Genomic DNA, 21,772 nt, shown 5'->3' with positions numbered 1-21,772 from the left:
GCGTGCATCCGTCTTCCCCTCCCACCTCTCTTGCTGGCTCGCATCGACGGCCCGACGCCCGTGTCCGGGGCAGCTTGCAGGAGTTCTGTGGTGTGCCAGGCGCGGCTCGTGTCATCGGCGGAGCTGGGCATTGAACACCAGCGCTTTCCCCGCCATTCAACCCCTTCAGGTCCGAGACCATTAGCGTGTGGTAGCATCAACAAGGAGCATCGCCACCCACCACCACCACCCCTCTGCGAGCGCGAGCGCGCGCGTGCGGCCACACACACACACACACATCCAGTCCATCAGTGAGTGAACGTGTTGTTGATCGTGGTGGGGGCGCGCGGTGTCAATGCACGTCAGGGAGAGTGAGGGGTTGCTCTTGGATCCGCTGTCTTCTGTACTTTCCCGCCGTTGATGCTCGCTCGCCGAGTTGCTCGCTCTCAATCTGGTGTGTGACCCCCTCTCTTTCGTTTTCTGCTCCCGGCGCTGTTTGGGTCGTCGGTGGTGTCGTTCGACGCTTGCGGATGTAGATTGACCCAACAGAACTTCCCTGTGTATCGTGAGGGGACCACCACCACAACATCACAACCGCTTGTACAACGTCATCCCTACCTCGGGCCTCTGCTTGGTGGATTGAGCACACCAGGTCGCTGGGACACGCGTCCTGTTTCCCAGCCAGTCTAGCACAGCTGGCCGCACCACTTTTGTCGTGTGCCGTGGTTGTTCCTTCTCTTTCTCTCTCTCTCTCTCCCTCGCTCTGTCTCTCTCCTTTCTCCCTCTTCGCTTTCCGCTCTGGGCTTTTACCATTGGAAGGACTCGGCTGCGGCGCCACGTTTACCTGGGGACTCCAGAAGCCCGTGCGCCGACCATAAGCGCAGCTAGGCCATGGCTGGCCATTGAGCGCTTACCTCGCCCCCTAAACTCTCCTCCCTCTTCCCCCACCACCACCATTGACACGCCGATCATTGATTCGGCCCTCCCTTGCGGATCAGCAGCATCATGACAACCCTGGAAGAGGTTCAGAATCGCCGGTTCGTCCGTTCCCCTTTTCCCCTTTGCATCGTGCCGTGCGCCGCCTCCCAAAGGCATCATTAAATTCTGTGCAGCCTCGTCACCTTACTTTTGCTGAACGCAATGACTCCAGGCCGGAACGACACCGGTCTCGCGCCAGCCGCCGTGCCTCGTACGTGCGCGCTTTGACCCTTGCCCTGATCTATGGTCTGAGCGACCCGATTGACTTACTGGTGTCCCGTCTTCACACACACACAAACACACACACACACACTCTCTCTCTCTCTTTCTCTCGCAATCCTTGTCTGCCTCCGTCTCTGCCCATGATGTGTTAGACGCGATGAAAACTACATCGACACTGAGCAGATTGATTTCAAGGGCCTCAACAACGACTATAGCGCTGAGCGCTTTGGCGCCTGCTCCAAGCAAAGCTTGCGTCGATACCTCATCACCCCCGACGAAGTTGCCTCCGTGATCAAAGACTTTAGCCCACTTGTCTGGCTTAGCCTCATTCTGACCGGTCTGTTGCCCACCCGGCACCCCCACCCAACTCCTCCGTATCTCCCCGTGTCGCTCAATTCATACTCTCTGCTTTGATCCTGGGTGCCAGTTGTTTTTGTCTTCATTTGCGATCGCTACGACATTTTGTGGAATGTTGAGGTGGCCATCGTCATTGGGCCCCTCGTTTTCCCCCTGGCCTTTAGCATCAATGCCTCCTACCAGGTCAGACGCTTTCGCGTGGCCCCACTTGATCAATGCCGGCGACTCTCGCGCACCATTTCTCACTTCACCTCCCCACTCTGGTCGACAGCGCCGTGAACGCGTGCTCGAGGATCTGGCCAGTTTGAAGTCAGCCCTGGCCGACATGGTTCGATCCCCAGCCTCACTTCTTCTTTTTTTTTTTTTTTTTTTTTTCCCATTTCCTTTCCTTCGAGCTACTTCAACTCGTGTACCATGTGCTCCGTTAACTCACACGCGTGCGATACAACCCCTCATGTCATGCATCCACACCAGTACTGGTGTCATCGCGATTTGACGCTGAACACCAACGTTGGCGATGGTCATGACGAGCAAGTAAGCTTGACTTCGCTGCTCGTCGACGGTCCTCAGCCCTTGACCCTTGACGCTACCGCTATCAACTGTTGTTGCTGGCCTCGTTCATCATTTCTCAGTTGCCGCTCCGCAATGCCTCACATTTGGCCGCTGCTGTGTTGCCAGGTCCGGGAAACAATTGAAAACATCATGGACACGCTCCTCAAATATCTCATTCACCAATCGCGTATCAATCGCGAGGAGAAGCTCCGTCGTCTCTATCGACTCCTGAGCCGCCTCTCGCGCGCCAACGTGGTCGTGCTTCGCTCCGTATGTTTCATTTTGCTCTCGGCGCTTTAACTCACAAGTGCCACACCGTTATTTGCTTGTGAGTTCCGCCATTCACTCTCATATGAGCGTTCCCTCAGGACCTGCCAGGAGCAAGCCCTCTTGTAGCCAACATGTTTCGCATGCATCAAGAAATTGCCACACGTTTAGAACGACTCCGCTCCATTCGAGAATACCTGACGCCTCGGTTGGTGCCCAAGCGCGCTCGGACCCCACCCCCCTCCCTCTCTCTCTTTTCCTCATCTCAGCTGAGCCCTTACTAACAAACTGTCTTTTTTGCTTGCCTGCAGCTCAATACGCAATTTCTTCAAAGTATTTGTATTTTTGGTTCCTCTGGTCCTTGCGCCTTGTACGTCTGGCGCCATGCGAGGAATTGAAGCCTTCCACGCACCCTTGTCCTCTGTTGTGTCTCACTCGTCTTTCCTCGCCGTAGATTTTGTGGCCACGGCTCGCGAGACGGACACGGGTAGCAGCATGTGGAGCGCCTGTATGTTGCACGGCATGGCTTGAATGATCCTCTCGCCTCGCCGCCAGGTTGTCTTTGTTGTTGTTGCTGCTGTTGTTGGACGGCTCTCATCTCGCATCGTGGTCCCACACAGACTTTTCGGCTGTCGTCGTGACCTTGCTCTTTGGCGCGCTGCAATCGGTCCAGGATGGCTTGGACGATCCATTTGATGGTGTGGGCGAGGTTTGTGTTGTGCCGCTGCTGCTGTCAAGCCCTGCTGGTGATGCTCGTCGTACTTTGTGTCCGGAGAGACGCTTCGCTCTCAGATGACTTTGGGCCGTCTGCACCGAATAATAGGATGACGTGAGCCTATTTGAGCTCAGTCGCTGGCCCAAGGTTGCACTCTGGAAGACGTCCAATTTGATGGCCGACTCGCTGGTGGCACCAAACAGAGGCACCACCATGCAAGCCCTGCGCGATTTTTTTAGCATGAAGCGGGTTGATCCAGAGCAAGCCAAGCCCGAGGACGTGGTGATCAAGGCGTAAGTCTTGCCCATCCTCTTGCCCCGTGCGTCTTCAAACTTCCGGGCATAACATGCGGTCACTTTATGATGCGGCTGCTGGTGCCCAAACTTCACGCTCCTCTAGTAAGAAGAGGTCAGGTTGTTGTGGCTGCTTTACCCCCGTGGTGGAAGAAGATGAAGATCGCATCAGCGTCTGCACCGCCCAGTCCAGTGCCGCCGAAGATGATGTGGTAAGGCATCTCGTTGATGCAGCAAACCGATCTCTGGCACATCGCCGACACTACCATTTGGGCAGCCCAAATCCGCGTTGACACCCGAAGCATCAACTGCTCTCATCAGCCTCTGTTGGTCACGGATAGTATGATGCCCAGTTATCCATCTTGTGCGAGCAAAGCTCCATGGGCAACACGCCTGATCGCATGGCAGCTGCATCAGTTCGTGCTCAAGAATGGTTCGTTCGTCCTTCTCTGAGCGAATCCTTGCACATCTCTCGAGCAGCTGAAAACGCATCTGAACATCTTTCCCCCACTGGCTTCTGATCACGAAGTGGCCTGGACGCTTGCTGACGCTTCTCACGCAATGCACCGTCTTGGCATTTGCATAGGTTGATTGCACAGCAAGCCAGTGTGCCCAATTCCGGCAGTGCGGTGCCCGAGCGGCCGTCGCCCTTGGGCAACCACGTGCGCGCACGACCCAAATCCGTCCCAGTGCCGGTTCACCCCTCAAATATCACCACGCTGGGGCACGATGCAAAGAGCCAACTGGGCCAAACACCCCCCTATCCGGTCGGATCGGCCATTGCCGCCGCTACTCTGACACCTGGCTCCAATACAAGTCCAGGTAGTGCATTTGATCAAGCCCCGGGCAGCGCACCGGCCCATCTCAGCGGCGAGGTTGACGGCAAGCCTGGCAAGGTGCCTCCACCCCCTCCCCTCAACATGGGACACCCTGCGCACCATCGTTTGACTAGCATTGCTGAGCGCTCTTCCAGCAGCTCATCCCAAGCCGACGTCATGAGACGCCCTAGCATTTTGAGCGTTCAATCGCTCGACGAAGCCCTCGCCAACACCCCGCCACCTCCGTTGAGCAATGACCGAGAACCGCGTCGCGTCAGTTGGCGCGGCCGGCTGACGGATACGCAACCGTCTACGGAGTCTGACCCACCCGTGCCGCGTAAAGTCAGCGATGTACCCTCCATGATATCGCAAGTACCAACGACCCCGGGCATGTTGATGGTCTCCCCAGACTATGCCAGCGGTGCCCCGCCGTTCCCGGTCCCGGTGTCAACCTCAGACACCTCAGACTTTGCATTCGCTGAAATGGAGGCGGTTGCACGCGAGCATGCGCAGGACATGGCCCCGGGCCCGCCATATCCGCCGCCGCCCGTGTCACGATCCATCGAATCTGCCCTGAACCACTCCACCAACAGCGTTATAGTACAAAAGCTGCGAAGCCTCAAGTCATCCCACCATTCCCCCTCCAACTCGGGGCACAGCCACAGCGAGGGCCAACGCGAGAGCCACTCTCGATCTGAGCCTCCGATGGACATCCGGCACATTGTTGAGCAGTCTAAATCCCAGGGCCTCGATGAGATGAGCATCCTTCGCGAGCTCTTGCCTGCAGGTGAGCCGGCTGGCTGTCATCCCATGGTGGTGTCCACCCGCTCTCTCTTTTTATGGCCAAGCCATGCTGCCTTGAAGACATTATCATATTAGTTTGTTTTGCCACGTCGCATGCAATCCCACGACAGTCATTGCTGGCATCTCACCACCTCGTTTTGGCCCTTCTTTGTGTTGCGCACATCGGTCTTTTTACCACCAGGCAATGCGGCCCTGGACGATCGTGTATTTGCTCAGGAGCGCTACGACCGTCATCGCAGCGGCAGCAATGTCACTGTGCCCTCTCACAGCGACGCTGATACCGGTCTTGCTGGCCAGGCCATGCTGCACCTGTCGGTGAGCAATAACTACGCCGATAGCAGTGCCATGAGCCAGGGGCGGGAGAGTCCCTCTGGCCCTGTAGCTTCCGAAGGAGATCACGAGCCCACCAACTCGGCTGGTTCCATTCCACTGGCCGCGCCTCGCCCTCCTAACGCACTGCGTGCCTCGGACGAGATGCGAGGCCCGTGGGGCTCCAAGAGGGGCTCTTCGGAGCATGCTTATGTGGAGCTTTCCCCGTCCATGCCTCGGGCATCCATGCTCAGCATGAGCATGATGGCAGGAGACAGCCCCACACGCATGACGCGTGTTTCATCGGGTGAGGCGAGTGTGGCAGCTACAGCCTCACGACACGCCTCCGTCACCGTCCCAGCTGCTTCAAATATGGGCGACGACGAGGTTGTGGAGAGTCTTGAATTCTCCGACCGGGGCTCGCTCAAGCGCCGTCATCCCAACTCGCGACTGGCAAGCGAAGTTGGTGCAGAAGACACCCCAGTCGGGCCCCTGACGGCCGCTGCATTGGCGGCGGCCGACACGAGTGAAAACCCCCCTGCTTCGACCGATGCACTAGCTTCCCCCTCCACCCGATCTCCGCCACTGCGCCACGATAATACGTACTTGTGATCTTCCGCATTCCCGCGCCAGCTTCTGCTGGACCCATATGCACATCCGTTCCCTCACGTGTGCTGGCAAGTGCATCAGCTGTGCTGACACCTACTCCCAGTCAAAGCGAAAATGTTGGATTTCTTTATTCTATTCACATTCACTTTAACTAGCCCTGTCTTGTCTCGTGGAAAGATGAGGCGCTGTCTATGAGACTGCTTTGTCATGTCTTTGGTGTGCTTCGATTCGATTTGAGACTTGATTTTCACATCCAATTGCACGTTTTTTGGAACTTCTTATCGACGAAGAGCCTGCAAAGCGCAGAGGCCAGTGGTACAAGGAGTGGGAGCATGCGGTGTCTCTTCAGAATTCATCAAAAGTCGGGCAGGGCGTTGGTTCAATCTTGGTTTAGGTTCACTGCTCAAGCTCAGTGAGCTTGACCACCTTGATTTTTGGGTGGGGAAGGTCCTCATCGGACACCTGTGATACATGCCAAGGGGCAACAAGGAAATGCGAGGGGGGTAAGCCTTGTCATCAATATTCACGTGTGCCTCCTTGCCGCGCACGAACCTCGGGCATGCACCAGCGAAAACACATGGTGCCACAGCGGTGGCCATCAGTGGTGAGATAATTGTGAGGGCGGGACATTTGGGGCGGGCGATCGGCCACCACGATACAGACGCTGTTGTCCTTGTCGTCGTAAGTGGCGATAAACTACGGGGGTCATTAGAATGAATGCGGGAACATCCACAGACACTCGCGCAAATCACGGCCAGCAGGAGCTAAGGGCGTGAAGATTTGACCTTGTTGGTATGAACGTCAAAGTAGCGATAGTCGAGGCTCTCTGTCCAATAGTTGTTGAGCTGAAAGTTCCAGGTGCGACACGGTGGTGGCTTGGCCTCGATCACCTAAAACACACATTTGTATGGGCGCATGTGAAGGCATTTTTGCACGAGTTGAGTGGCAAGCACCCACCAGGCAGTGCACGCCGATGGGAGTCAAGCCTGGGCGTGGACGAAAACAAGACATGTGCAACATACCAGGGCTTCGTCGGCATCGATTGCCCAATAAGAGTGATAGTAGCGAATGTTAGGGTTGCCACCCACGCTATCCGAGAGTTTCTGTCCGAGACAAAGCAGAATTCAGGTGGATGCGTTGTTAGGACGGGCAAGACGCACAAGTCCATTGAAGCCTAGGATGCAGACAGACCTGGTCAAAAAGAGGCAGTTGATTGGCGTGTTTTTGAAAGCCATCGGCCCAGCGAGCAAACATCATGGAGGCGCCCCCAACAAAAAGGGCAGTCGAGTTCAAGCCCTCATCAAGAGCCGAACAAGTCAAGGGCGTGGGTACGTTCTTCTGGCCATGCACCTCAATTTGCATCTGGTACCAACGAGCGTGGTGCAAACGAGCGTGGTGCAAACGAGCGTACGAGTGGGTTGAGTCTGTTTGACCGATCTTGGCCCGCAGGAATAGCCGTGCAGGACACGTACGGTGGCGGCGGCTTCCTTGCGACGATCGCCAAATGTTTGGCGGACGATGATCATGCCTTGCGGCGGCTCGGTCACAGATTGCAGGTAATTGATGGCGCCCGCCGGCTTCTCAGGCCCCACCTGTAGATGACGGGCATGAAACGCAAGCCCGTCACAGTCAGAACAAACACCCGATGTCATAGGAGAACACGGAGACGGACAGCTCGGCAAAGAGCACCTACAAAGATCTCAAAGCTGCCATCGGGATTGATGGTGAGGTCATCCACCTCCTTATAAGCCACGGTTTTGAGACCGCCGGGCTTGCCATACTGCCCGGCCTGCAAGGCCAGCGTGATGCGTGTTTGAGAAGTGAGAGGGACGGCATGATTTTGAAGCATGGGCATGGAGGTAAGAACGATCACGGGCAAGAGTGACTGACTTGCACACCAAAGCCGAGCATGTCGACGGTCCCGCGGTGGCCCCAAATACGGTAAGTAAGGCGACCATCGATGGTTGCATTCTCATAGAGGTTGTCTGGGTTGTCGGCGCCAAGCTTGACAGGTGCTGCCCGCAGACTACAAGGGTGGATGATGAGAAGGGCTCGGGTAAGAAGGACCCTAACGGCAACCACGTGCGGGTTTATCGCCGCACGGCTCGACGTGGCGAGACTGACCCGTTGGCGATGCTGGTGAAGCGCGGTGCACGAGGGTCAGCGTTTTCGATAAAATTCTCCAATCCACCACGTACTAGGCGCGAGAGGTAGCGATAGCCCTCGGCCTGGGCCAGAGAAATGAGCAATCAATGACAAAGTCAAAATCAGAATCAACGCACGGGATGCGCGGCCGCGCGTGCCCGGCGTCAAGATGAAACACTGCGCACCTGGTTGAAAGGATCCTTTGGGGTCCCTTTGAACATATAGGCAACGAAGCAAGGGGAACGATGTGGGTGCGTGCGAGGGGGGCGCTACGGTAAGACGGCAAAGAGGGACGGCGGGGCTGAGCTCACCTTTGGACATGACGACGGCACCGGCGGCTTTGAGACTGTCGCAAAACTCATCCCAGGTGGTGCCGGAGACGACGCGTCGCGCTGCCACATCCTCTACATCAACGTGGCCGCACCCATGAATGGATGAGGTGGAGGGCGGAAGCCGAGCTGGAATGGCTCTGCTTCTTCCGAGCGAAGCGCACCAAAGGTCTCGCCCCAAAGGCTCAGATAGAATTTCACGCCCGCCTTGTACAGATTGGCCAGACCCAGCACTGAGCGCTTGATACCTGCAGCATGCAAAATCCGATCCAGCTGCGTGAGTGGAGGGAGACTCAAAGTGTGGACGCGAGTGCACACAGCGACAATACGCCTTGGGAACGGTGAGAGCAACGCCAGCAACGAACCAAACCACCAGATCAAAGTGATTGGCGCCAGGCCCAGGACCAGCCAGAATCGACCACCGCTGAGATCCAACATGCTTCCGATGCTCCTAAATTCGATCCTGAGCAGCAGCCATTTTGATCAGCCGTCTGGGTGTATCACACCACTTGCAGGTACAGCCGGGCTCCCCTCCTCCTCCTCACCACCCTTACTGTGACGCGTTTGCGAGAGCCAATGACTCTGCCAGCGCACCGCACTCACCACATACACACACACGCGCGCGCGCGCGATCCGATCCGTCCGCACGATCAGTGAGAAATGAGAGAGAGAGAGAGAGAGAGAGAGAGAGAGAGAGAGAGAGAGAGAGAGAGAGAGAGAGAGAGAGAGAGAGAGAGAGAGAGCGCCGACTGCAACCAAATCGTCAAAATGCGGCAGTACGATGACATTAATTTTCTTCATCATCCTATAAAAGTTCTACTTAAAGTACAACTATATGTGTTATGTAACGTGCGGTAATCTCGTATTTAGGCTCATCTTCTAGGGTTGAAGGGCAGCGTGTGGACTGAATCTCGGAGTTTTCGGGTTTGTCTGACAATGATACGTGCATGTATGCAGTGTGCCTGTATGCAAATCCGGGCGGCGCCCTTTTTTTTTTTTTTTTTTTTTTTTTTTTTTTTCCCAACTCATGGGGAACACGTTCTCGCTTGATGGCTGGCTGCGGAATGAGGCTTTGAATGGCAGCCACAGGGTGCCTTCTGATGCAGTATCAGACTCTTTCTCCTCACATCTGCTCATGACATCTCAACTCCGTTTGACCCACGGACTGCCAGGATTTAGCACTCTCGCGAGACAAGCGATCAAGCCCCGACCTCATCCTGTCAGTGCCGTTGAGACTGACGGAGCGTTGCACAGCAACCTGCAGCCCCCGCGGACACTGTCAACGATACGGTGTACGGTTTCGGCAGTGCTTTTGACCGAGTGCAAAGGGGACACGAGCGCGCTTTTCTCCACCGTCAGCTTTCTTGGCCTCGAGCCAACCCTTGCCAACCTCGAAACAATGGGGTTTGGAAAAAAAAAAAAAAGGGAAGCATCGATCCAAGCCGTTGGACAACTAGGACATGTTGCCCCCTTGGCTGAGCACGGATGAGCTAGATATCCACACATGCACACTCGCACTCACACACACGATTGGTCAACCGTCGGGCCTCGCTCGAGTCTCAACTGGCTCTGTGGCCCGACCCGTGCTTGCGGCATTTCTCCTTCGACTTCTCTACCACGGCTGGCGACTGCTGGATAGGTCCCACTGCCTTTGTTGCCGTCTTGCTGGCATCACATGCGGCATAGGGCATCAAGATGGCCCCAACTTGCTGGCGCCACACGGTGTTGGTGGCTGCGCTTGCCTGCCTGCCAGTATCTCGCACTACGGCCTCAGACAGCTTTGCTCTGCACGACCCTGAACCACTGCCCGTCTATGAGCCCTCAAGCCGTCTTGCCCGCGCAGCCTCGCGCCGGGCGCTGAGCCTTGCTTCGACCCTCGACCTTGACCACCGAGGTATGACACACAACTTGCCAAGAACCCAGCTGCCCTCCCGCACCACAGCTCACGCAGCGCTACCTCCTCGTGTCTTGTGATAGGCTTGCCGCAGCTGCACAGCAATCCCGCTGCAACGCACACCATCTTCATTGACTTTGATGGGCACCGCTCACTCTCATCCTCTCGCTACGGCGAATATGAGGCCCGCGCCTTTGACACTTCGGGCAATTCGAGCCATTTCGATGCTGAAGAGCGCCTCGTCATCTACGAAGTTTGGCAACGCGTCGTTGAAGATTTTTCAGCCTTTGACGTGGATGTCACTACGGAGGCGCCATCGCCCACCTTGAGCCGATATGCTCACGTTCTCGTGACAAGCCACGTCCAAAGATCCAACGCCGTCATGCCCTTTAGCGCCGGTGGTGGCTACTCCTTTGTGGGTGTCTGGCCGCGTTCCGACCTCCTGACTGTCTATTCCCCCGCCTTGGGTACGCAATTGCTATTCGGTCGTTGCTCGCGTCGGCAGCTTGGTTGGCAACTCGCACCGACCCTTCCGTACGCCTCAAACAAACGTTGCTCTTGACCCGCGGCTGCTGGTGTTGTTGTTGTTGTTGTGGCCCTGCGTTGGCAGTGTTTTTTGACCGCCTGTACCAGCGCGCCGACTACATGTAAGACGTCGAGACAGCCCGGTGCTCCTTATGCTGACCAGCATGTTCAAGCCTGCCTGCCAACAACTTTTTTTGATTCAACCTTGCTCACTCGCTTTGCTTACCTACTTCCCGTTGCTCTCGACCGCTATCCCTGCTTCCATTCGTGGTCTCCCTCTGCCTTTAACGTAGTGCGGAAGCCGTAAGCCACGAACTTGGACACATTTTTGGGCTCGTGCATCTGGGAACCAAAGTTGGCCAGACTGTGCAGACGTATTACACGGGGAGTGGCGACACGGGCGTGATCATGGGCTCGGCCTACAACCGCCAATACACTGTTTGGTCACAGGTGTGTTTACCTGCTGCCATCCACTTCTGGGAGATGACGCCACCTCGGGACCGCCTGTGTCGGGCTGGACCCGGCTACGGCGCCTGGGCCGGCAACTCACGCCTGCTTTGTGTGTGGCATTGTTCCTGACGGCAAACTCTGATAGGGCGACTATCCCAACGCCAATGTGCAACAAGACAATGTGCAGATTTTACGAGCGGCGCTGGGTTCGCGGGCCGATGAGGCCGGAGACACGCTCACCACGGCATCGATGGCAGCTGTCAGAGACAAGAGCCTGCTGTTGCAGGGCGTGCTGGGCCACGAGGCTGATGTCGACTTTTACGAATTTGAGGTCGTGCGCCCAAACATTGTACATTTCCAGATGCGCATGCAAAGCTTTGTGGCGCCTGCCCACACGTTGGGGGCCAACTTGAAACTCAATGTCCAACTACTCGACGGGCGAGGTGGACTGGTGGCTCAAGGGCTTGAATTGTCGCTGCGCCTGGTACCGGGCAGCTATTACATACGCGTCAGTGCTCAGACCGACCAACGGGGCCTGCTCGATGCGTACGCCTCGCTGGGGCAATACTGGTTGTATGCGGTATTGAATGATTTGGTATCATCCGTGGACGAGACGACCACAGCGTCCATCGCCGCGCCCACCCCGACTGCGCTCGTCACAACCCCAACGTCAATGACAGAGACGCCCGCGTTTGAAGCGAGTACCGTGGCGCTGGCCCCAAGTACCACAGCGAGCACCGACACTGCGGGGAGCCATGAAGAGGCATCTAGTGGGGTCTGTGCTTGCACGGCCAGCTACAGCACATATGGCTCCCGCAAGGCTCGCAAGCGCTGGAGCATCAAGTTTAAGACCAAGGCTTGCGCCGCGTATCGATTTCACGTGTGCGTCGAAGAGCCAGGCAACGGCCAGGCGCCCGCCAATCTGACATTGGCGCTCGAGGAGAAACGTGAGGGGCGATACGAGCGTCGCCTGGCCGTCCTGGGGAGCTGCCTCAGCTACGAGGTCGCGGGCGCAGCCTGTGCCCGTGGCACCAAGTGGCGGGTGGTTGTCGAGAACCCCCTCAATCTCGCCTACGTATTGCACATGCCCGAGCGCAAGGTCACCCAAGCCAGCCAGTGCCTCGTCACCACCACCTAAGTAAACTATGAGGCCGGCTCGCCTACCGAACGGACCAATCTAAACAACAACTCTTCAAAATTGATCTAATTTCTGAAGGCACGTGTGTGTGAATCCAGCGTCCCAATGGTAAAGTGTGATGTTGTCACACTTTTTGTTTCCAAACGTTGCAGTCAGGTTGCTCGCCAAGCCTTTTGTTCTCAACTATGGTTTTCTCTCTTCTTTCTCTTCTCTCTTCTCTCTCTCTTCTCTCTCTTCTCTCTCTTCTCTCTTCTCTCTCTCTTCTCTCTCTCTTCTCTCTCTTCTCTCTCTTCTCTCTCTCTCTCTCTGTGCCTCGTGGCCACACACACACACACACACACACACACACACATCGCTGCCATTTCCGATTTTTGGGTTTTGTTGTACCTGACAGGATGTTGACCGCCGTGCACAAGGCCATGTCTTCCATGGCTGCCCCCGGGCGCCAGTCCATGCTCCAGCGCTCCATCTTCAACGGTGGTAAGTTCCTTGTAGACGTTCCTTTCACTGTGGTCATGTGAGGCGAAACCCGCCGCCTTTTCTTTTTGCATACACACACACACACACAAAGAGACACGTGACGAGCCAGCGCGCCACCTCGCCGCCATAGTCCCACTTGCACACCGTGCATGTGAAGGCGCCAGCGGCCCTTGTGTGTTCTTGCCCATTACCCGCGACCCTTGACCGCACACACAATATACCACACGCTGTGCCCTCTCTCTCGTCTTCTTCTTCTTCTTCTTCTGCTCTTCTGCTCTTCTGCTCATTCCCTCACGCGCTTGTGCAAACAACCAACTGCCAATTTTTTTCTTCTTGTATCAGTGCGCTCGATGAGCTCGTTCGACCGCTCCAAGCCTCACTGCAACATTGGCACCATCGGTCACGTCGACCACGGCAAGACCTCTCTCACCGCCGCCATCACCAAGGGTATGTACATGCCTTGCTCGACCCCCAATAGCCGTTTGACCCCGCCATGACCAAAGTTCTTACACCCTCTTGCTTTTTTTTTTTTTTCCATGGCCATTCCGTGCAGTCCTTGCCGAGTCGAACCTCGCCGAGTTCAAGGGCTACGCTGATATTGATCGTGCCCCCGAAGGTGTGTCCTGCTTTGCACTCTGGCCTTGCACTCTCCCTGCACACAGTCACAACTTTGTCCTCCGTATTTTGTAAATAGAGCGCGTCCGTGGTATCACCATCTCGACCGCCCACGTCGAGTATCAGACCGAGAACCGCCACTATGCTCACATGGACTGCCCCGGCCACGCCGATTACATCAAGAACATGATCACCGGTGCCGCCCAGGTATGCACGCCTTTCTGTCTGTACGCTTGCCACACACGCGTCACTCTCACGGCCGGTTATTGACTCCTACTAGATGGACGGTGCTATTCTTGTTGTCAGCGCCACTGATGGCCAGATGCCCCAGACCCGCGAGCATCTCCTGCTTGCCAAGCAGGTCGGCGTGGGTCACCTCGTTGTCTTCATCAACAAGGCTGACATGATTGACGATCCTGAACTGCTCGAGCTGGTACGTCTTGGACACCATGGATTTTTTTGTTTTTTCTCTCGCTTCGTGACTCGCTAGGCGTGCACATTCCACTTTGCACTCACCACCTTCCATTGGTGTGCCCGTGGCAATCGACAGGTTGAGGTTGAGATTCGCGAGCTTTTGGGTACCTATGGTTTCGATGAAGATGAGACTCCCGTGATCACCGGCTCGGCCCTCTGCGCTCTCGAGGACAAGTCCCCCGAAATGGGTCGCGAAGCCATCCTCAAGCTTATGGAAGCCGTCGACAACTGGATCCCTACCCCCGTGCGCGACCTGGACAAGCCCTTCCTGATGCCTGTTGAGAATGCCTTCTCCATCTCCGGCCGCGGCACCGTTGTGACTGGCAAGATTGAGCGTGGTATTGTCAAGAAAGGTGACGAAGTTGAGATCATTGGTTACGGCAAGAACATCAAGACTACCATCACAGGTCTGGAGATGTTCCACAAGGATCTGACCGAGGGTCAGGCTGGTGACAACCTCGGCGCCCTGTGCCGTGGTATCAAGCGTGAGGATGCCACCAAGGGCATGGTCATGTGCGCCCCCGGCTCCGTCAAGTGCCACCGCAAGTTCCAAAGCCAGCTCTACGTTCTCAGCAAGGAGGAGGGTGGCCGCCACACCCCCTTTGTCAACGGCTACCGTCCCCAGCTCTTCACCCGCACTGGTGACATCACCTGCACCATCCAGCTGCCCGAGGGCAAGATGGTCATGCCTGGTGAGGATGCCGCCCTCGAAGTTGAGCTCATCACCGAGCTTGCACTCGAAGAGGGTCAGCGCTTCACCGTCCGTGAGGGCAACAAGACCGTCGGCACCGGCATCGTCTCCAAGATCATTGAGTAAAGATGGTGATGTTTCGAGGAAACTCCACCACTTGGTCCGCCGTACGCACTTGAGCCTTGCGCCACGCGCAACGTGATGTGTTGAATCATGAAGGAATACCAGCCCACTCCTGGATTCTATTCTTTTCCGGCCTGGACCCTCGAGTAGCGTGGTTGATGCCCTCAAGACCCAAAGAGGTCCGGGAGGCTCCTTTCCTTTGGTTTCTTGTCGCTTTCCTTTCTTTTTCTTTTTTTTTTTTTTCTTTTTCTTCTTTCCATCTTTTTCTGCTTCTTCGTTCTTTCCTCGGCCTCTGCCTCTCTCTCGCACCCGCGTAGCGCTCCTTTGATTTTCCCCTCCCTTTGAATTGTATCATGGCCGACATCTGCATCCACATGCCAAGCCCTTCTGCTTGAAACGAAAATCCAATGGATCCATTGCTTTCCCTTTCCTTTTCCTTTTTCTTTCTTCTTTTTTTTTGTCTTTTTTCTCTCTCTCTCTCTCTCTCTCTCTCTCTCTCTCTCTCTCTCTCTCTCTCAAATTCATCTCTCTGTCTCTCCAACCGTCACGATGGACACGAACGAACCGGAGGTACTCGACCCTTGCTCTGCCCCCCTTGCTCTGGCTCTTTTGCCTTGCCGCGGCAGAATGGTTCGCTGTTTGGGTGGCCTTACCGGCATCGGATGGCTTGATCCTGGGGAACATTGTTCGATGGCAGGTCTCGTTGGAGGAAATCCTGAAGCTGCAGGAGCAGTTCCGGGAGGCGCAGTCGGCCGAGACGACAGTCAAGTGCGTTGACTCGCCCCCTTGCTTCGTCCTTTGGCGCCTCGGCTATCCGTGTATCTCATCTGGTGCTGTCATGACTTTCTAACCTCATCCTGCTGCTTGCCCTCGCAAATCGATCATGGGTTGTGCGCGCGGCACTCTTTCCCAGGTTGTCGCGACGTAACTGCATTCAGTTGATCATGACCTTAACCGACATGAAACTGGTCGAGCTGCTTTATACCATGGACGGCAAGGTCTGAGACCAGCCTGGCTGCCGGCATTGGTGCTATTCATGGGTTTACCAACACCTGCCAATGCACACCGCCTCACATGAGTCTTGAACAATCACCCCTGTGCAGGAGTACGTCACCCCAGAACATCTCAAGCGCGAGATTGAGGATGAGATTTACGTGCATGGCGGTTAGCCTCGATTTCGGGCACATTCCTGTGATCAGACGTGCACGCACCATGCGCGGCGCCGTTCTGCGGGCTTGCTCAAGTGGTACCTTTGCCATCGACTGACGCGCTCGCACACGCCCTTAGGCCGCGTCAACCTGGTGGATCTGCATCAGCTGCTCAACATTGATCTCATTCACATTGAGGCAGCGACAGAGCAAATCTTGAAGGAGCGACCCTCGCTCATGCTGATTCAAGGCGAGCTCATCAACAGGTACAATGTTGGCACCGCCCCTTCCACCCGCTCATGTGGCTCCCCAATCCGTCTTGCTGCCTTGCTCATCCATTTGGATTGCGATTGGTGGGGAGGACAGCGTGGCTGTGGACAACATTGCTGCCGAGGTTAACGAACTGCTCCAGGAGGCCGGCAAGGTGAGAATTGGTAGCACTCAACGCTCCACAACCTGCGTAGCTCTTGACGCAACAAGCCTCACGTTGTATGGCATTGGCCATGGCCACACGATGATGCAGCTCCAACTATCGGAAATGAGCCTTCGCTTTCAACTCCCCAGTGATTTTATCATCCCAGTATGGCAACTCTGCTCTGCTCGCTTGAGCTCATCTATCGACCCTCGGCGCCAGCAAGCCCTGCTAATCAAGTACATTGCCGCTCCCAAATAGCAACTGACGCAAAGAGTGGGCACTATCATCAATGGCAAGCTGGATCGCGATGGCCATGCCATCCATACTGACGCGTACCTCAACCGCCAGGTGCGACATGGCTCGACCGCCTGCACTCGGCTTGCCAACCTTTTTTTTCTCCATCGGGGCCCTCGATTTGGCCGGTTTTACCAGCCAACAAGGTTTTCGACATCTGGCTCAGCCCTCACCTTGAGCTCTATTGGCTCACTTGCAGAATGCCATCCTGCGAGGCTTTTTTGCTGCGTTGGCCTCGCCGATTGCTCTGAGCGCTGTCCGTCAGCGCTTTCAGACGGAAGATGTGCGACTGAGTGGTACGTGGCTCTGGTGTGCGTGGCCAAGCCTCAATTCTACGTGTCTTTGCGTGCCTCTCCTTTGATCTGAACCCCTTTGTGCTTTGTAGATCTTGTCAGCGAGATGATTGCCTCGGGTGCTGTCACGGGAACGCTGGAGGGCAAGGGCGAGAAGGGCCGCTTCGTACCCGCCCTCTTTCAACAAGCGCAGCAGCAATATCTTGAAAGCTTCTTTTCCGCCAACAATTATATCGGTGCGCGCCAAAGTGGACGCCTTGCCATGGCTACTGGCTTTTCCCACGTCCGACCTCACGCCCATCGTGGTGGATGTTTGAGTAGAATTTAGCAAAGTCAGTGCATTGGGTATTGGGGACCCGCGACACTTTCTGCAGGCCAAGTACCCTGAAGGATTGGCACTGCAAACATGCTACGTCGACTCGACCCTATTGGATTTGGTCAATGCTTCCATCGAGGAGGCCTTTGATCCGACCGATGGCGCAGGCTTTTTCGATGCGCTGGTGCGTCCCATCGTTTCCCCCTCTGCTCTTCGCGATTGTTACCACCTAGGCAAAGTGTATCGCCACAAGACAGCAGATTACCCATTCTACCTGCCGTCATGTGACCTTAGACGCTGATGCCACCCGTGTGTGATGAGCTGGACGCCGCTGAACTTCTCAAACGGTCTGCAACGCGCTTTTTCTTGATCTTGTTGACCCACTTCCCACATCAATCTTACCGCAGAGCCCCTGTGCCACACCACTGCTTCTTAGATGCCCCGCCTACACAGAGGCCTCGGGTGCCGTGCTTTTATGCGGGAGTGTTGTGGTCAGCCCAAAGCTGTTAGACCAGGCGCTTCAGCTGTTTTCGGTATGTTTGCGGCCTGCTCGATGCCACACCACGCCGCATCGAGTCTTTGTGTTTGTGAAATGTCGGGCTATGCCGTGTTCAATGGGTGCTGTTGTCATTTCTGTAGACGCGCTTGGAGGCCAAGGCGGCCGGCTTGGATATTACCACCATCAAGCGTTTGAAACAAGGTGGCAGTGCGGTCAGTGCTCAAACGTCTCACCCACCCCCATCTGGAACCCCTGCTCTTTATTTTTTGTATCACACTACAGCTCAAGCACCGGGCTCGCTTGCCGTTGGTCGTGCACTGGCTAGGCGTCTGCACCGATGGCATCAAGCACTGCGGCCGACGATGACGATGACTTTGGAAGCAGTAGCAACAAAAAGTCAGTTCCTTAGTTGTGACCACCCAAGCTCATTGACTTCCACTAAAATTTACCTTGGCTGGCCACACACTAGGAAAGGACGCAAGGGTCGAAAAGGCAAGCGCGAGGCTAATGCGGCGGCTGCGGCCGTCTCAAGCCCAACGTAAGTCATGAACATCATCACCAGCTCCCACAAAAGCGCTTGTTCTGACTTGCTGGCACTTGTCTTGGCTCACGTGTATCCCTCGTGAATGGCGGAGGCAGGTCGACGGCCCTTACCTTTATGACGCAAGAAGAAGTGGCTCGTGAAATTCTTTCGGCCATGCCTGAACTAGATGGTCAGCGCATCCGACTTGCATTCCATCCTTGCATGGTTACGATCCCCGTGAGGGTCTGCAAGTCCTCACGTGCTTGTCGTGGCCTGTGGCGGTTGGCATGCTTGCAGATGTGGTGGACTTGCCGCAAGCGGTGGCTGAGCAGGTGCAGCCACGGCTCCAGGCATCCTTTGAGCAGAAGGTTGCGGAGGTTGTCGCCAGTCACGGTGACGATCAAGTTGATCAACGCAAGCTCCGGGAAGAGCTGATCGGCCAATACAGGTTGGTGTGGGCCTTCCATTTGCATTCGCTCTTCTTTCGCTGCAGATGCTAGTGTTGGCTCAAGACATCTTGAACTCATGCCTCGCGGCTTTTAGCAACGTGACCAACTCGATGCGTCTCTTTGATGAGTCCCGGGCTGCCTTTGAGGACGATAGTATCAAAGTGGGTGTCGATGAAGGCCTTTTTGCTTCCTTGCACCTATGCCTCTTCCCATTGCGATCCGATCGTACCTTCTGGCCATGCATGCGGCTGGTTAACCTTTGGTCATTTTGGTTAACAGGAGCTGGTGGCGAAGCACATCAACCGCACATTGGGCTTGGATGCACTGCATATCATTGTCAAATTCATGGTGCGACTCGACCTGACGCCCTCCAGTCTGCTCAAACTTCAGCTGGACTGACGCGTGATTGCACTCGCAGGCTTTGGAGCATGGTCTCGAATTAGATTACATGGCGCCCCTCCAACCAGATTCACGAAAATCGGTCTGTATCATGATTCGGCCACGTCCAATGGCCCGTGATCCATGTTTGCACTGCTTCCCTCGCAGCGGCTTGCCTGGGTGTTTGTAGAAAGCCCTGCGTCCGTTCACCACACTTGGCTGGCCTTGCAGATCCTTGCTCAGCTTCCTGAAACCACACGCAAAACTGTGAATGATCACGTACAGGCCACGACTTCAGAGAAGGTGCGAGGGAGTGACGCCTGGGCACGCCGCTGACCCTCTGGCTTTTGCTACCTGGAGTGCTGGGCAGGGAAAGCATAGACACTGCTCAACGCACATGGCTGCTGTTCGCCCCGGGTTTTGGTATATCAGGAGGTGGAGCCGCTGCTGGCCAAGCTGGACGAGGCAGCTGCTAAATATGAAGTGTTTGCGCCACCGCTCAATGCCAAGCGATCTGGGTATGACATCTTTTGATCGCCATGTGTATCTTGTTCTCCATGCCATGTTTTTCGGAGCTTGCAAGACGCTATCATAGCAAATGCTCAATGGATCGATCTTCGTCTGGGGGAACAGGGCACTTGCGCAGCGCCATCTGGAGGGCTTGCAGCAGCTAATGACCACCAGCAACCTCGAGCTGGCCCCTGCACTTCATGCCGCTACATCTGTGGTTCGTGTAAAGGAACATGGCGTGGCAGCGGGCCTCTGCTTTTTTTGTTACAAGTACTTGATTATCTCTGGCGTTGTTATGTAGGTGTATCAACGAGCGACTGGGCGGGCCGTAAACGTGCCTGGACGCTGTGTGCCGGCCCTGATTCAGGAGCTGCAAGCCCATGAGGCTGATTTGCCAGCCTGCATTTCCACAGCGCAGGACGTGGTGCTGGGCAAAGCGGACGGCGATGCCGCAGCTCTTGTGGCTGAGCTTCAAGCGCTTACTCGCGCTTAAGTACATACGCTTGGAACAGACGAAAAGTGCCCAAGGCGTGGGGGAAAAGGCACTTGTGTCATTGGCCATTGGCATGCCTTGACAGGTGCCACTTTGGCAACAACTCGATAATTGACCACGCTGCCTTGCGATTACTGACCATTGATCCCATGGCCAGCCACGGCGCCTCTCGCAGTCTTGCATTTTACCTCACCGTCCCTTTGCTGGCTGGAATCGAAAAAGAGATGAGAAAGGAAAAAACAAAAAACAAGGAGCAAAGAGCCAAGAAAAACCTGTCAACACAAGAAAGTGTTCATTTACACAAGGTTGCAAGGTTGTGTTGGATGTGCGTTGTTGGCGCATCTACAGGCTCCTTGAGGGCTTGAATCGGTGGCGACGCAGCGTCGCGGCAGCGGCGGTAGTGTGGTCGTGGTGGTGGTCGTGGTGATTCAGGAGGGCGGTATTCAGAGGGCCTCAAAGCAGGATTGAGGGTGGGGGCTGTAGGCGCCGTGGCATAGGCGACGAGGCTGGACAAGGTCTCTGCGACCATGACGAGCGAGCGGAAGAAAAGTGGCATGCCACGCGGCCTCTTGACGGGGGCGGGGTGGCTCGCCATTCTGCTCGTCTTTTTCTTTTACTATGTGATCGTGTGGACCCCCTTGTTCTCGCGCTCGGGCTCGGACAAGGTGAGCATTGACGGTGACGACGCGCCCATTGACGCCATCGTCTTTATTTGCATGGGGGCTTGGACGCACACCCCCATTCTGGAGCACGGCGTGGGCTCGCTACGCGCCAACGGTCGATGGGCCGGGGAGGTTTACATCCTGACAGACCGTGATGATGGATGGCCTGTGATGCGTGATGAGTACAAAGCCACCGTGGTGACGGTTCCGGCCAAGGAATCCAAGCTGGGCATCCATTCGTACAAGTGTACCATGTTTGATTACTTGCCAAGTCACGTGCACCGCGTCATGTACATGGATGCCGACATTATCGTGAGCACAAGCCTAACTAGCTTTATGACCTGGCTTGGCCATGCCTTGGAGGCCGACCGCGGGCGCAACCTTGGTCTTTTTGGCGATAGCAGCGGTCACTTTTGGGGCACCTGCATCGATTGTGACCGCTGGCACGGGGGCGTGATGGTAGCCACCCGAGGCGCTTCAGACCCATGCCTGCAGGCTTGGTGCAAGGAAATCTTCAGTGGCAAGTACACGGCCGATCAGGCGGCTCTCGATTACATCTCCGAGAATGAACCTGTCTGCTCGGGCATGTTCATGATGAACCCCCAGTATCTCATGTTTATGAAAGACTACACGGCCGTCTTCCTCAAGCCCGCCAAAACCTTCTCGCACGTTACGGCTGCAGGCCGCTTGGAGGATCAGAGCTGGTTCTACAGATGCGTCGTGCGTCTCAAACTAGGTTTGCGCATGTAGAGGAACCATCGATGCCCCGTGATCGCTTGGTTCTCCTGCTTGGCCCCTTCTTCGCTTTGCGACCGTGCTTCACGCCCTGGTACACGCGTGCTATGCTGGAGAAGAGGGTAACATTGTGAAAAATTGAGTCTTGAATGGGTATCTTCCCTGTGTTTTTTTTTCTTGTCGGCACGCAAACTAGCTCTCAACCTCACAACCAGATTTTCTGACTCTGTCGCACTATATGCCTGCCTCTCTCTCTCTCTCTCTCTCTCTCTCTCTCTCTCTCTCTCACT

At 55.8% G+C, this 21,772-nt stretch overlaps 5 protein-coding genes across 5 annotated transcripts; 4 read left to right on the top strand and 1 right to left on the bottom strand.

Annotated features, from left to right (window-relative positions):
- Positions 1-984: 984 nt before the first annotated feature.
- On the top strand, positions 985-5,906 carry MONBRDRAFT_31097 (uncharacterized protein; the record flags this gene model as incomplete). The annotated part of the gene is made up of 15 exons (XM_001743197.1): positions 985-1,016; positions 1,332-1,516; positions 1,607-1,719; positions 1,808-1,864; positions 2,011-2,070; positions 2,215-2,358; positions 2,457-2,563; positions 2,667-2,725; positions 2,810-2,863; positions 2,976-3,064; positions 3,179-3,363; positions 3,470-3,575; positions 3,705-3,796; positions 3,950-4,968; positions 5,167-5,906. The coding sequence occupies 15 exons, from the start codon at positions 985-987 to the stop codon at positions 5,904-5,906; spliced, it is 3,042 nt and encodes a 1,013-aa protein (XP_001743249.1).
- Positions 5,907-6,299: 393 nt separating this feature from the next.
- On the bottom strand, positions 6,300-9,181 carry MONBRDRAFT_31096 (uncharacterized protein; the record flags this gene model as incomplete). Its single annotated transcript, XM_001742876.1, has 13 exons — positions 6,300-6,365; positions 6,456-6,599; positions 6,689-6,793; positions 6,926-7,006; positions 7,095-7,265; positions 7,376-7,495; positions 7,597-7,692; positions 7,794-7,929; positions 8,028-8,131; positions 8,234-8,259; positions 8,360-8,452; positions 8,542-8,625; positions 8,932-9,181. 13 exons carry the CDS (start codon positions 9,179-9,181, stop codon positions 6,300-6,302), a joined length of 1,476 nt encoding a protein of 491 aa, XP_001742928.1.
- An 891-nt stretch (positions 9,182-10,072) lies between these two features.
- Positions 10,073-14,770, top strand: MONBRDRAFT_35764 (uncharacterized protein; the record flags this gene model as incomplete). Its single annotated transcript, XM_001743196.1, has 11 exons — positions 10,073-10,271; positions 10,355-10,738; positions 10,882-10,918; positions 11,090-11,246; positions 11,392-12,362; positions 12,779-12,864; positions 13,207-13,311; positions 13,418-13,480; positions 13,559-13,686; positions 13,760-13,912; positions 13,970-14,770. 11 exons carry the CDS (start codon positions 10,073-10,075, stop codon positions 14,768-14,770), a joined length of 3,084 nt encoding a protein of 1,027 aa, XP_001743248.1.
- Positions 14,771-16,186: 1,416 nt separating this feature from the next.
- Positions 16,187-19,103, top strand: MONBRDRAFT_5520 (uncharacterized protein; the record flags this gene model as incomplete). Its single annotated transcript, XM_001743195.1, has 6 exons — positions 16,187-16,339; positions 16,589-16,678; positions 16,824-16,920; positions 17,010-17,153; positions 18,553-18,707; positions 18,984-19,103. The coding sequence occupies 6 exons, from the start codon at positions 16,187-16,189 to the stop codon at positions 19,101-19,103; spliced, it is 759 nt and encodes a 252-aa protein (XP_001743247.1).
- A 1,536-nt stretch (positions 19,104-20,639) lies between these two features.
- Positions 20,640-21,497, top strand: MONBRDRAFT_22664 (uncharacterized protein; the record flags this gene model as incomplete). Its single annotated transcript, XM_001743194.1, has 1 exon — positions 20,640-21,497. The coding sequence occupies one exon, from the start codon at positions 20,640-20,642 to the stop codon at positions 21,495-21,497; it is 858 nt and encodes a 285-aa protein (XP_001743246.1).
- Between the last annotated feature and the right edge of the window lie 275 nt (positions 21,498-21,772).

Source organism: Monosiga brevicollis, genomic scaffold (assembly GCF_000002865.3).
Source record: "Monosiga brevicollis MX1 MONBRscaffold_3 genomic scaffold, whole genome shotgun sequence".
Lineage (NCBI taxonomy): Eukaryota > Choanoflagellata > Craspedida > Salpingoecidae > Monosiga > Monosiga brevicollis.
Note: the sequence above shows the minus strand (reverse complement) of the source record. Positions and strands in the feature narration are given on the sequence as shown.